The following is a 13,625-nucleotide window of genomic DNA, read 5'->3' as shown; positions in this document are numbered from 1 at the left end:
TTATTCAACATAGTTTTGGAAGTCCTAGCCATGGCAGTCAGAGAAGAAAGAAAATATAAGGAGGACTTCCCTGGTGGTCCAGTGGTTAAGACTCTGCCCTTCCACTGCAGGGTCTTATTTGTGGCATGTGGGATCTTTTGTTGTGGTCCACAGGCTCTTCGTTGCAGCGTGCAGGCTTCTCTCTAGTTGTGGTGCACAGGCTCCAGAACACATGGGCTCAGTACTTGCAGTGCGTGGGCTCTCTAGTTGTGGCACACAGGCAAAGTAAGTCAGAAAGAGAAAGACAAATACCATATGATATCACTTATATGTGGAATCTAAAATATGGCACAAATGAACCTATTTGCGAAACAGAACCAGATTCGCAGAGATAGAGATCAGACTTGTGACACAGAGATCAGACTTGTGGTTGCCAAGGGGGAGGGGGGAGAGAGAGGGATGGACTGGGAATTTGGAGTTGGTAGGTGCAAACTATTACATTTAGAATGGTTAAACAACAAGGTCCTATTGTATAGCACAGGGAACTATATCCAATCTCCTGGGATAAACCAAAATGGAAAAGAATATTTTTAAAAAAGTATATATGTGTAAAACTGAGTCAACTTGGCTGTACAGCAAAGATTGGCACAACATTGTAAATCAACTCTACTTTGATTTTTAAAAAAAGTCTAATTTGTTTGATATGAGTATTGGTACTCCGGCTTTCTTTTGATTTCTATTTGCATGGAATACCTTTTTACATCCCCTCACTTTCAGTCTGTATGTGTCCCTAGATCTGAAGTGGGTCTCTTGTAGACAGCATATGTACAGGTCTTGTTTTTGCATCCATTCAGCCAGTCTGTGTCTTTTGGTTGGAGCATTTAATCCATTTACATTTAAGGTAATTATCAATATGTTTGTTCTTATTGCCATTTTGTTAATTGTTTAGGATTTGTTTTGGTAGGTCTTTTTTCTTCCCCTTTGGTTCTCCTGTGATTTGATGACTATCTTTAGACTTGTGTTTGGATTGCTTTTTCTTTTTTTGTGTGTGTATCTATTGTAGACTTTCACTTTGCAGTTCTCATGAGGTTTTGATATAGCAGTCTATATATATACAAGATTGTTTTGATTTGCTGGTCTTTTCATTTCAAATATATTTCAAATATCCTGCATTTGCATTCTCCTCATGATTGCTGGTTTTGATATCATATTTGTTTGGGGATGATTTTCTACCTTTACTCTATGTTTGCCTTTACTGGTGAGCATTCCTTTTTGTAATTCTCTTGTTTCTAGTTGTGGCCTTTTCTTTTCTGTCTAGAGATGTTCCTTTAACATTTGTTGTAAAGCTGGTTTGGTGGTGTTGAATTCTCTTAGCTTTTGGTTATCTGTAAAGCTTTTGATTTCTCTGCCAAATCTGAACGAGAGCCTTGCTGGGTAGAGTCTTCTTGCTTGTAGGTTTTTCCCTTTCATCACTTTAAATATATTGTGCCACTTCCTTCTGGCATGTGGAGCTTCTGCTGAAAAATCAGCTGACAACCATATGGGGATTCCTTTGTTTGTTGTCTGTTGCTTTTCCCTTGTTGCTTTTAATATTTTCTCTTTGTCTTTAATTTTTATCAGTTTGATTAATATGTATCTTGGCATGTTCCTCCTTGGGTTTATCCTGTATGGGACTCTCTGTTCCTTTCGCTCTCTTCTCCTTCTGGGACCCCTATAATGCAAATGTTGGTGCATTTAATGTTGTCCCAGAGGTCTCTTGGACTGTCCTCATTTCTTTTCATTCTTTTTTTCCTTTGTTCTGTTTTGCAGCAGTGATTTCCACCAATCTGTCTTCCAGCTCACTTATTCGTTCTTCTGCTTCATTTATTCTGCTATTGATTCCTTTTAGTGTATTGTTCACTTCAGTTATTGTATTGTTCATCTCTTTGTTCTTTAAATCTTCTAGCTCTTTTTAAACATTTCTTATATCTTCTCAGTCTGTGCCTCTATTCTTTTTCCAAGATCTTGGATCATCTTTACTATCATTTCTCTGAATTCTTTTTCAAGCAGATTGCCCATCTCCACTTCACTTAGTTGTTCTTCTCGGGTTTTATCTTGTTCCTTTGTCTGGAACATAGTTCTCTGCTGTCTTATTTTGTCTAACTTTCTTTTCATTTTGTTGATGGTTTCCTTTGCTGTGCAAAGATTTTAAGTTTAATTAGATTCCATTTGTTTATTTTTTTATTTTATTTATTTATTTTTTTTTTTCTTTTTGCGGTATGCGGGCCTCTCACTGTTGTGGCCTCTCCCGTTGCGGAGCGCAGGCCCAGTGGCCATGGCTCACGGGCCCAGCCGCTCCGCGGCATATGGGATCCTCCCAGACCGGGGCACGAACCCGTATCCCCTGCATCGGCAGGCGGACTCTCAACCACTGCGCCACCAGGGAGGCCCTCATTTGTTTATTTTTGCTTTTATTTCCTTTGCTTTAGGAGACATAGCCAAAAAAATATTGGTACAGTTTATGTAAAAGAGTGTCTGCCTATGTTTTCTTCTAGGAGTTTTATGGTTTCTGGTCTTACATTTAGGTCTTTAATCCATTTTGAGTTTATTTTTGTATATGGTATTAGAGAATGTTCTAATTTCATTCTCTTACATGTAGCTGTCCAGTATTCAAATACTATGTATTTTTTAAAATATTTCTGAAATGACTTGGGTTATACTGTAAATATTCTTCCCATCACCTCAATTTCTAGTTGCCAGAACAAATAGAAGGGAACTCAGAACTCTTGCTTTTTGGTGAAGCTTATTAACAAATATAACTCTGAATATGATGGGCTTATTAAATCAGTCTAGTTCAGTTTATTTGGGGAATGCAATTAAAAATCTTTTAACCATAAACCAAAAGTATATTTGTGCAATAGAATAGAATTGTGTGTCTATATATAAAGCCATATATCTATGGCCAATTGATTTTTTAGCAGGGGTAACAAGACAATTCAATAGGGAAAGAATAGTCTTTTCAACAAATATTGCTGGGACAGCTAGATATCCACATATAAAAGAATGAGTTTGGACTCCTACCTCATACCATATATAAAAATTAACTCAAAATGGCACCTAAATATAACAGCTAAAAGTGTAGAATTTTTAGAAGTAAGCCTATTTGTTAATCTCTGTGACCTTGAATTAGGCAACAGTTTAATATGACACTAAAGGACAAGCAAGAAAGAAAAAAATAGATAAATAGACAAATTGGTCTTCATCAAAACTATAAAAACTTGTGTGTCAGAGGAAACTATCAAGAAAGTGAAAACTCAACCTACAGAATGGGAGAAAATATTTGCAAATCATAATCTGATAAGGGTCTAGTATCCAGAATATATAAAGAACTCCTATAACTCAACAATAAACACATAACCCAATTTAAAAATGAGCAAAGAAGTTGATAGACATTTCTCCAAAGAAGATAAACAAATGGCTAATAAGCACATGTAAAGACACTCCACATGAAAAGATGCTTAGCATCACTAATCATTAGGGAAATGCAAATCAAAACCACACTAAGATGCCACTTGACATCCACTAAGATAGCTGTAATAATTTTTTTAAAAAAGAAGAAGAAGAAAAAGACAAGAACAGTGTTGGTGAGGACATGAAGAAATTGGAACCCTCATACATTCCTTGTGGGTATGTAAAGTGGTGCACCTACTGTGAAAAACCATTTGACAGTTTCTTAAAATGTTGAACATAGTTGCCATATCACCCACCAATTCCACTTTTAGGTATATACCCAGGAGAATTGAAAATGTATGTTCAAAGCATCATTAATCATAAAACCAAAAAGTAGAAACAGCATAAATGTCCATCATATTAATTAATGGATAAACCAAATGTTATATTTTTATACAGTGGAATATTACTCAGCCATAAAAAGAAGTGAAATACTGACACATGCTACAACTGAATGAACCTTGAAAACATTACTCTAAGTGAAAGAAGCCAGACACAAAAAGGTCATATATTGTATGATTCCATTTGTATGCAATGTCCAGAATGAGCGATCCATTGGAAAGTAAATTAGTGGTCACCTGGGGATGGGGGAAGAGGGAATTGGAAGGTATAGGGTTTCTTTATGGAGTGATGGAAATGTTCTGGAATTAGGTAATGGTGATGGTTGCACAGCATTGTAAATATGCTAACCAACCCAACTACACACCTTAAAATGATTTAAAATGGTTAATTTTATGTTATGTGAATTTTATCTCATTAAACCTTTAAAAATAAAGATTGTGTGGTACAGTAAGAAGTATATTTCAAATCTATATTTCCAATGAAAATATTATTTTAAATCATATCTAGGGATTTCCATATCTAAATGTATAATTATGTTTCTTTACTTCAGGATGCTAGAAAAGCATGTAATGATGCCACGCTTGTTCAGGTAAAGTTTTTATTTTTCCTCAATTCATTTTATTAATTCCCATGAAACTGCTTGATACTGATGCAAATGACGTTCAGATTCTCTTTATTAGTGTTTAATTGAAAGAAATGAGATCTCTATTTAAAAACACTTTGTAATTTGTCAGATGCTGGTAGAAGTGCTTTTTAAAGCATACCTGTTAAAATGGAAGTCTGCGAAAAAATACAATAAAAATATGTACATTCATATAGTATGTGTTTCTTTTTAGGTAGCTTCTGATTCTTTTGATATGCCCTGGTTAAGATCTTTTTTCTTATGTAAACTATTAGGAAGGTTTCATTAGTTTAATTAATATTGATAATTTTTATTAAGGAGATATTTTATGTGTTGTTTAAATATAAAATTGGCTTTCTTTAGATAGTTAAAATTAGAAATGTTTTACTATTTGATCATCTGCTATTAGATTTTTATTTGTGGCTGTTTTTTTACTAAGGTTGGAAGGTATGTCTGTTCTTTTTACTTAATAGTCTACAGAAGATGTTCTCACTGGAAGGTGTGCAAATAAATCATACTTTTTCTTGAACAACATATTAATCCTATAATGACTCTAGGATTATTTGTATTAAAATACCTTCAATAGCTATAAATTTGTTTTATGTCTGCTTTTTTGCCTATTAATTGTTTCTACTTTATTTTCTGAGCTATGTCTAAGGTAAAGAATGACATTCTCGTCACTTCCTATAGATCACGTCAAATATGGATTCCGTGGGTCGAATACAAATGCGAACAAGACGTACACTGAGGGGTCACCTAGCTAAAATCTATGCTATGCACTGGGGATATGATTCGAGGTTTGTACCTGCCATTTTCAGACTGTGTGCAGAATTATTTTTGTTGAGTCATCATTTGCATTTTCTTTTTAGAAACAACCTATATCTATGAAGTATTTGCAGAAAATGCATCTAATGTGAACGCTTTGCTTTTTTTTTTTTTTTTTTTTTTTTTTTTTTTTGCGGTACGCGGGCCTCTCACTGTTGTGGCCTCTCCCGTTGCGGGGCACAGGCTCCGGATGCGCAGGCTCAGCGGCCATGGCTCACGGGCCCAGCCGCTCCGCGGCATATGGGATCCTCCCAGACCGGGGCACGAACCCGTATCCCCTGCATCGGCAGGCGGACTCTCAACCACTGCGCCACCAGGGAGGCCCGAACGCTTTGCTTTTAATAAAAATACTCATTGATACTTTAAAAGTTTAGAAACCTTTAATATGGAAAACAGATTTACCTCTCAGAAATATCCTTTATCAAATGATTTAGGCAAAGCGTTTAGGATTTCTTTTCTTTGCAGTGGGGTATTATACTTTTTTTTTTTTTTTAACATGCCAAGGCAGCTTTATTGTGTATTAACATTGAAATTTCAGTTAATAAGGAAATATTTGTTGAATGTTGCTATGTACAAGTTACCAGATATTGCCGTAATTATTTATTACCTAAATTCACAAAGGATGGAATTACATAAAACAATGACATTTTTGTTGAATACATCTTTTATTCCCCTAACCCCATCATACAAGTGTGTGTGTATTGAACACACACACATACACACACACACACACACACACACAGAGCCACCATCTGGTTGCAGTTGTGTGGTTGGTCATGATGATTTACTTTGTTCATAGGGTTACAGTGTGGCCTGTGCTTTTTTCAGAGTATCTGGCACTGCTTCCATAGTGGTTGACTTGTTCCTTTGATTTGGTTCACCTAATTGGGAAAAAGTCTTAACTAAAAAATTACTTTTTAATAGAAGTTGCATATTTTTTCTCTTCTTCCAGGAGAACCTAAAAATGTTGCTACCTGTTGCTAATGCCTGGCACATCTTGATTTAAATAAGATACTTGAATACAGTAATATAGAACTTGTGCCTCTTAAGAGGGAATAAATAAAATTATATAACTGGCAACTGACATAAAACTAAGCCAAATGTTTTATTCTTTTTCTTAAAGAAGTTTAAGAAGTAATCTACCTATTGAGATAGCAAATGTGTAACTCGAAATACAATCACTTGAAACTATGTTAATGGTTCTTACTTTCTTATAGTTTTCTCAAGACTATTAATCTTAATAGAGAACCAAAAGTGTCAACAGAACCTATCTCACATTGTCTTTCTACCCATTCTGATTATCAACTTGTAACTTAATGTCCTTCTCAACTCAATGCTGATGATGCCAACTGATTTTTGAAGAACTTTAGGTTCCATCCCATACCCTGTGGTTAGATCTTCCCTTTCATAAAACTTACAGTAATTGCTATGTAAGAACCTGATGTTATTTACCTACAGTGAAGGGTGATAGGGACGGGAAGGTGATTCTTTTCACTGTATATCTATCCTTTTGTAGTTTTTGAATTTTATACCATAGTGAAAAATAAAATTCCAAAACAAAACAAAAAATTCAGTGGCAGGTAACTTAGTCAAGATTTCATATTTAGCCTGGCAAACAGAGCTTTCTGTAGTTTAAGCCCAGTCCCCTTTTCTAAACTGTTTTTCCCATTTCTTACAAACTCTGTGTAACTGGGCAATTCACAATTCCTGAAACACCTGTTGTATTTTTCCACCTCTTGCCATGGAACATACCCTCCTCATAGAACACAGACTTCTCTATCTTTAGCTTTCGAAATTCCATTTTTTCAAGACTTGTTTTCTTTTGCAAGACTACTTGAGTAACCCAGTTAGCACTTATTTGTCCCTCATTTGTTTTCCTATGGCCTTTATTTTATACCACTCCTCTGACTATTTTCATTTACCTAATTTATTTTATTAAATGTCTTATCCCCACCAGATGATGGAGGGCCCCAAGGTAGGTGGTATAGCCTGTATTATATCCATAACACTGCCTTGCATTCACAGGCTCTCAGTTGATATTTTTAGATTGAATAAAACGTGGTTTGTAGGCTTATATGTACTCTACTGTCATTATATTTAAGTCAGTACATACTAAACCAGTCAGCAGAATCTTGAATAAGAACTAGAATGTTGTTACCATGAAAAAGTTGTTATAACCAGAGACATTTTTAGTAAAATGTCTAAAAAATTTTAATGTTGAACTTTTTTTGGCATGCAGAATATATATTTTTTAAGTTGTGAGAATATTTTCTGGTATCAAGTTTTTAATTCGAAAAATTATTTTTGTCTTTTTGAACTGTTCTACATTAATGCAATGCATAACTAACTTAAACTACTTTTTTCCTCTAAGTGTCACATTATTTCTGTGTTTGTTCCTCTAGGCTACTAGTCAGTGCTTCCCAAGATGGAAAATTAATTATTTGGGATAGCTATACAACAAATAAGGTAGAGTTTCTTAATCATCCTCTTATATAACCTTTTATTTGGTTTGATGTCCACCAATTCTTTCCTTTATTCTATTACTTCAAGCTTTAATTTCTTTCCAGGATAAAATTACTCCGTTAATTTTAACTTAGATCCTTTCTTTAGACCTAGTGTTTGCTTTTAATATTTAACCTTTTTTTTATTCCCAAGGACAACTACAGGAATATATAGTTCAGTGTGTCTTATTTGAGTCCCATATTTCATACTTGAATATTAGAAGACAGTGTGCATCAGTTTTACATATAAATGATTTTTTTTAAAAGGTCCCATTTCCTAATGTGACAGCGACCCTGCAATTTTTATTTTTAGTTGTGGATAAGCTAGAATGTTTTCTTTGGTCCACACTAGGCATTGATTTGTGTTTCTGGACTGCTCAGAAGATACAGTAGATTGGAGGCAAATTACAACTTGTTTAGATCCCTTGGTGGTAAAAGCCAGTGGGTCCTCTTAATATGTCCACTGGAAGGAACCCCTCACATAGAGGTGTTGAGTGATCATGAAGAAGCTCCAGGAAAATGCTCACAAGTCAAATACTTCTAGATTCTGTGTGCACTTATACCACTGTTTCTAGTAAAGATTTAGAAGTACTATTTTGTGAAATAAACAGTAACTTCAGCCTGGTTGAGAATTTAAAGCTAGCTAAGACACATTTGTAATATAATAGTTTTTCTGTATCAATCAGAATTGAGTGTGTCTTTCAACTATATTTTCCTAAAACAGAAAAATATTCTTTTAGGTTATGTGAGAGCATAGTAATCCCACAATGTGTTGATTCTGTGTATGGGCCACTTAGCCTTTATGTTCCCATTCACATTAAACTTTGCTACCTGACCTGCAAATGCTTGGTGTTGGGTAATAAGGCATCATACAATGGTATGAGTAGATCAGTGCAAACTATTACCATTGTTTGAATTCGAGCCCAGAATATGTGTTATTAGAAGGTCATAGTTCTTTGTGGAAGAACCATTCTGTTCAACTCCAGTACTTGTATTATTCAGTGTTATGTTAGAGGAAATTCATCTTTTGAGCACTAATGCAAAAACAAAAAAATTTATTAAGGTCTTTAACATTTACACTTAATATTTCAAATGGCTCTGTTAGTGTTGAAATGTCCTATGTCCTTGTTCTTCTTAAAAGAATACTTCCTGAAAAGAGAACTTAAATCCAAATGATTTGATAATAATACAGAAAATATAACAGGCATTTCAGTGTGCATTAGTATTTTATTTTATTATTATTATTTTTTTTGTGGTACGCAGGCCTCTCACTGTTGTGGCCTCTCCCGTTGCGGAGCACAGGCTCCGAACGCGCAGGCTCTGTGGCCATGGCTCACGGGTCCAGCCGCTCTGCGGCATGTGGGATCTTCCTGGACCGGGGCACGAGCCCGTGTCCCCTGCATCGGCAGGCGGACTCTCAACCACTGCGCCACCAGGGAAGCCCTGGCCTATTTTTAAAGTACATTTAAATTGCAGTAATATTTGCTTCATTGTAAATAGGTTTGAAAAATTAATGACTGTTTTTGTACTCTTGATTTAGTTTTTGTACTTAGTTTTTGTGTTGTATTTGTCCTATAGATGCATGCTATTCCTTTGAGGTCCTCCTGGGTGATGACCTGTGCTTATGCTCCCTCTGGTAATTATGTTGCTTGTGGAGGACTGGACAACATCTGCTCTATATATAACTTGAAAACCAGAGAGGGAAATGTGAGAGTGAGCCGAGAGTTACCGGGTCACACGGGTGAGCATCACTACATATTGTCCTTTTCTCCTAAACCTGATTCCTCCTGAAGAATGAGCTGATCAAGGAGAAGGAGTGACAAAGTGAGATCAGCTGGCCAAAGGATGCATATTAATCAAGTGAGAGTAGAAATTACCATGAATCTGGGAAACACTGACTTTTTATAATTATACAAATGATGACCATACTTCTATTTTTCTTTCAAAAATAGTATTGTTTTTAATATTGTGCATCAATGAAAAAGAAAGAAAATAAATAACTCCAAAAATAGTATTGTTTTCATAAAAATTATAAATTTATTGCAAAAAATTCAAATAATGAAAAATACAAAAAGAAAACAAATATAATTTTCTGTATTCTCTGCAAACCTATAACAATTATGGGATTTTGGTTCTTAATTATGTAATTGAAAGTGTGTATCAAGATACATTTATGAAATATGTTTCACTATGTGATAGTGCATTCAATGTGCACGCCGTAGTTCAATAATACAGTATTTGGTTAGCAGTGTTAATTAGGAATTTATCACCACTCACCAGGTTTCAGCCTCTCTGGATTCTTGGAAGTACTATTTGACTGTGCTTTTTACACAATCTCAATAATGGTATTTTTCCTGACATTTCCATATTTTGAAGCACAGGTGAATTCTGAGCATTTGAGTGCCACCTTTCCTTCCCTGAGGTTTTTAAAGTATTTCTCCAAGGTACTTAACCTAGTCTGCTATAGATTATAATAGATATTTGTATTAAGGAGTATCTTTCTCTTAGGTAATTGTGGTAGGTGGAAAGGACTGTATCTTTTACTCAAGTTTGTAACTTTCAGAGTCATCAACACAGTAAATACCTAAGAGAGTTTGTTGATAAAATTCAGTTTCAGGCAGCATAGAGTTGGAAGTAATTAAAAGTAGAACTATAGATTATACTAACAAACACTTGCCCAGGTATTATATTTTTTAAAATATGTATTACTGTTTCATACGGTAATTGAATTAATCAGTGATAACCTAACATTTGTTACTCTCTGTGCTGTAGGCTACTTGTCCTGCTGTCGTTTTTTAGATGACAGCCAAATTGTTACAAGTTCAGGAGATACAACTTGGTAAGTTTATTCCAGAAGATTACTGATTTTGAGGTTGAGGATGGTAGTAGGAACTAATGTAAGAAGAAAGAACAGTCATTAATTATTTCTATTTTTAATTATAGTGCTTTATGGGACATCGAAACTGCCCAGCAGACCACTACATTCACTGGGCATTCTGGAGATGTGATGAGTCTTTCTCTGAGTCCTGACATGAGGACTTTTGTTTCTGGTGCTTGTGATGCCTCTTCAAAATTATGGGATATTCGAGATGGAATGTGTAGACAGTCTTTTACTGGCCATCTGTCGGATATTAATGCTGTCAGTGTAAGTGAAGAGCATTTCTAAGGAAAATTTATTGTGCATATAAAGTGTTGAACTCTATAGTATGATTTTAACAACAGATTCCCTTCAAGGATTCTTATAAATAGTATGCTTTTATAACATTTAACCCCCAAATAACAAGGGTTTAATTTTTTTAAAATGGAAAGGTTTTAATCCATAGGCCTAGGTCCTTATTTGCAGGTAAACAGGAATAATTTTTTTTTTCCAGATTTAGAGGGATAGATCATCTTGAGCAAACAAGCAGATCATGAGTATCAACAGTGTGTTCAGAGGAGAACAAAGTCCCATATCTCTGGGGTCAAGGGAACAACCCAAAGAGAGACAGTCAGGAAGACAGAGGCAGCTGTTTAGTATAGAGAGTATACCTTTTGAAGTCAGCAAACTCTGGATCTTAGTTCTGCTGGGAACCAGCTGTGTGAGATCAGGTGGGCTACTTAACCTCTGTGAGCTACACATTCCTCAGTAGGAATAATGCTACCTACATTAAAGAATAATGTGAAGACTAAATGAAACTATAGATTGGATGCTCAATAAATGGTATAAATTATTTATAATCTCCTTCATATTGAAAAAAAAACCCCTCAAACAGGTATCCACAAATAGATTAAGCCAGACAATAAGTACTTAGTATATACGAGAATGAACTAGTCATATGTCTTTATAAATTAAAACTAAAATGGCATTTTGAATGACAATCAAAATGATTTATCAAACAGTCAGAATTGAGGAGAGGGATATTAAGAGGAGGTGGGATACCACTTGACTTGGGTAAATTGTCCTATGCGGATCAGATGCCAAAATGTATAGATACGACTAGAATTTCCTAAAGTACTGTAATTGCAAGTGTTTATGGGTATAAGATACACTCTAATTTTGCAAGAAGATCTTTTTTGGGAAAAATTGGTTTTTATTTATCATGTGCATATTGAAAGTCAATTTTATATAATCTTTAGAGAATATCAGAGAAAGTAAAGGCTTTGTTACCCCCACCCCCTATTAGGCCAACCTGGTTTGAAGAGTGGAATTTTGGAATAGGCAAAAGCAATCCTCTCCATCTCTCATCCCACCACCTTTATCAAGTTGATGAGCTTCTCTTCTGTTCCTAGTTTGCTACAGATTTATCAGGAATGAGTGTTGAAGTTTATCAAATGTCTTTTCTTCATCTATTGAGATGATCATGTGGTTTTTCTTTTTCAGTCTGTTAAATGGTGAATTTATGTGGATTAGTTTTCAAATATTAACCCAACCCTACATTTCCAGGACAAACCTCACTTGGTTATAATGCATAATCCTTTTTAGTTACTAGTGGATTTGATTTGTTAAAATTTTAAATTTTGCATCCGTATTGATAAGTTATTATATGATTTTTCATTTCTTGAAATGTTTTCTTCTGATTTTGAAAGGGTTCCCTTTTCTCCACATCCTCTTCAGCATTTATTGTTTGTAAGATTTTTTGATGATGGCCATTCTGACCAGTGTGAGATGATACCTCACTGTAGTTTTGATTTGCATTTCTCTGATAATTAGTGATGTTGAGCCATCTGTACGTCTTCTTTAGAGAAGTGTCTATTTAGATCTTCTGCTCTTTTTTTGAGTGGGTTGTTTGTTGTTTTGATATTGAGCTGCATGAGCTGTTTGTGTGTTTTGGAGATTAATCCCATGTCAGTCGCATCATTTGCAGATATTTTATGCCATTCTGTAGGTTGTCTTTTTGTTTTGTTAATATTTATTTATTTAATTTATTTATTTTCTTTATTTTTTTGGCTGCGTTGGGTCTTAGTTGAGGCATGCAGGATCTTTCATTGCTGCACAGGCTGTTTGTTGTGGTGCATGGGCTTCTCTCCAGTTGTGGCATGTGGATTTTCTCTCTCTGGTTGTGGCATGTGGGCTCCAGGGCACATGGGCTCTGTAGTTGCGGTACGTGGGCTCTCTCATCGAGGTGCATGAGATCAGTAGTTGTGGTGCTCAGGCTTAGTTGCCCTGCGGCATGTGGAATCTTACTTCCCTGGATTCTTTACCACTGGACCACCAGGGAAGTCCTTGTCTTTTTGTTTTGTTTATGGTTTCCTTTTCTGTGCAAAAGCTTCTAAATTTTATTAGGTCTCATTTGTTTATTTTTGTTTTTATTTCCATTACTCCAGGAAAGGATCCAAAAAGATATTGCTGCAATTTATGTCAAAGGGTGTTCTGCCTATGTTTTCCTCTAAGAGTTTTACAGTATCCAGTCTTATGCTTAGGTCTTTAATCCATTTTGAGTTTATTTTTGTGTGTGGTGTTAGAGAATGTTCTACTTTCATTCTTTTCCATGTAGCTGTCCAGTTTTCCCAGCACCACTTATTGAAGAGACTGTCTTTTCTCCATTGTATATTCTTGCTTCCTTTGTTGTAGATTAATTGACCATAAGTGTGTGGGTTTATTTCTGGGCTTTCTATCCTGTTCCATTGATCTGTGGATCAATGGAATCAAGTGTGTGTTTGTTTTTGTGCCAGTAACATACTGTTTTGATTACTGTAGCTTTGTAGTATACTCTGAAGTCGGGGAGCCTGATTCCTCCAGCTTTGTTTTTCTTTCTCAAGATTGCTTTGGCTATTCAGGGTCTTTTGTGTTTCCATAGAAATTAAAAAATTTTTTGTTCTGGTTCTGTGAAAAAATGCCATTGCTAGTTTGATAGGGATTGCATTGAATCTGTAGATTGCCTTGGGTA

At 35.3% G+C, this 13,625-nt stretch overlaps 1 protein-coding gene across 8 annotated transcripts in view; it reads left to right on the top strand.

The window, feature by feature from the left end:
* Nucleotides 1–13,625, top strand: part of GNB4 (G protein subunit beta 4) — a 71,350-nt gene that overhangs the window by 47,244 nt on the left and 10,481 nt on the right. For all 8 annotated transcript variants that reach the window (XM_081234764.1, XM_081234767.1, XM_081234765.1 and 5 more), the window contains 6 exons: nt 4,361–4,399; nt 5,123–5,229; nt 7,660–7,723; nt 9,337–9,499; nt 10,531–10,597; nt 10,702–10,903. In XM_081234764.1, the coding sequence (XP_081090890.1) occupies nt 4,361–4,399; nt 5,123–5,229; nt 7,660–7,723; nt 9,337–9,499; nt 10,531–10,597; nt 10,702–10,903 (642 nt within the window). The remainder of the gene's footprint in view (nt 1–4,360; nt 4,400–5,122; nt 5,230–7,659; nt 7,724–9,336; nt 9,500–10,530; nt 10,598–10,701; nt 10,904–13,625) is intronic.

Source organism: Mesoplodon bidens (genome assembly GCF_964165515.1).
Source record: "Mesoplodon bidens genome assembly, chromosome: 5".
Lineage (NCBI taxonomy): Eukaryota > Metazoa > Chordata > Mammalia > Artiodactyla > Ziphiidae > Mesoplodon > Mesoplodon bidens.
The sequence above is the reverse complement of the archived record's forward strand: the minus strand, read 5'-3'. Positions and strand labels throughout refer to the sequence as shown.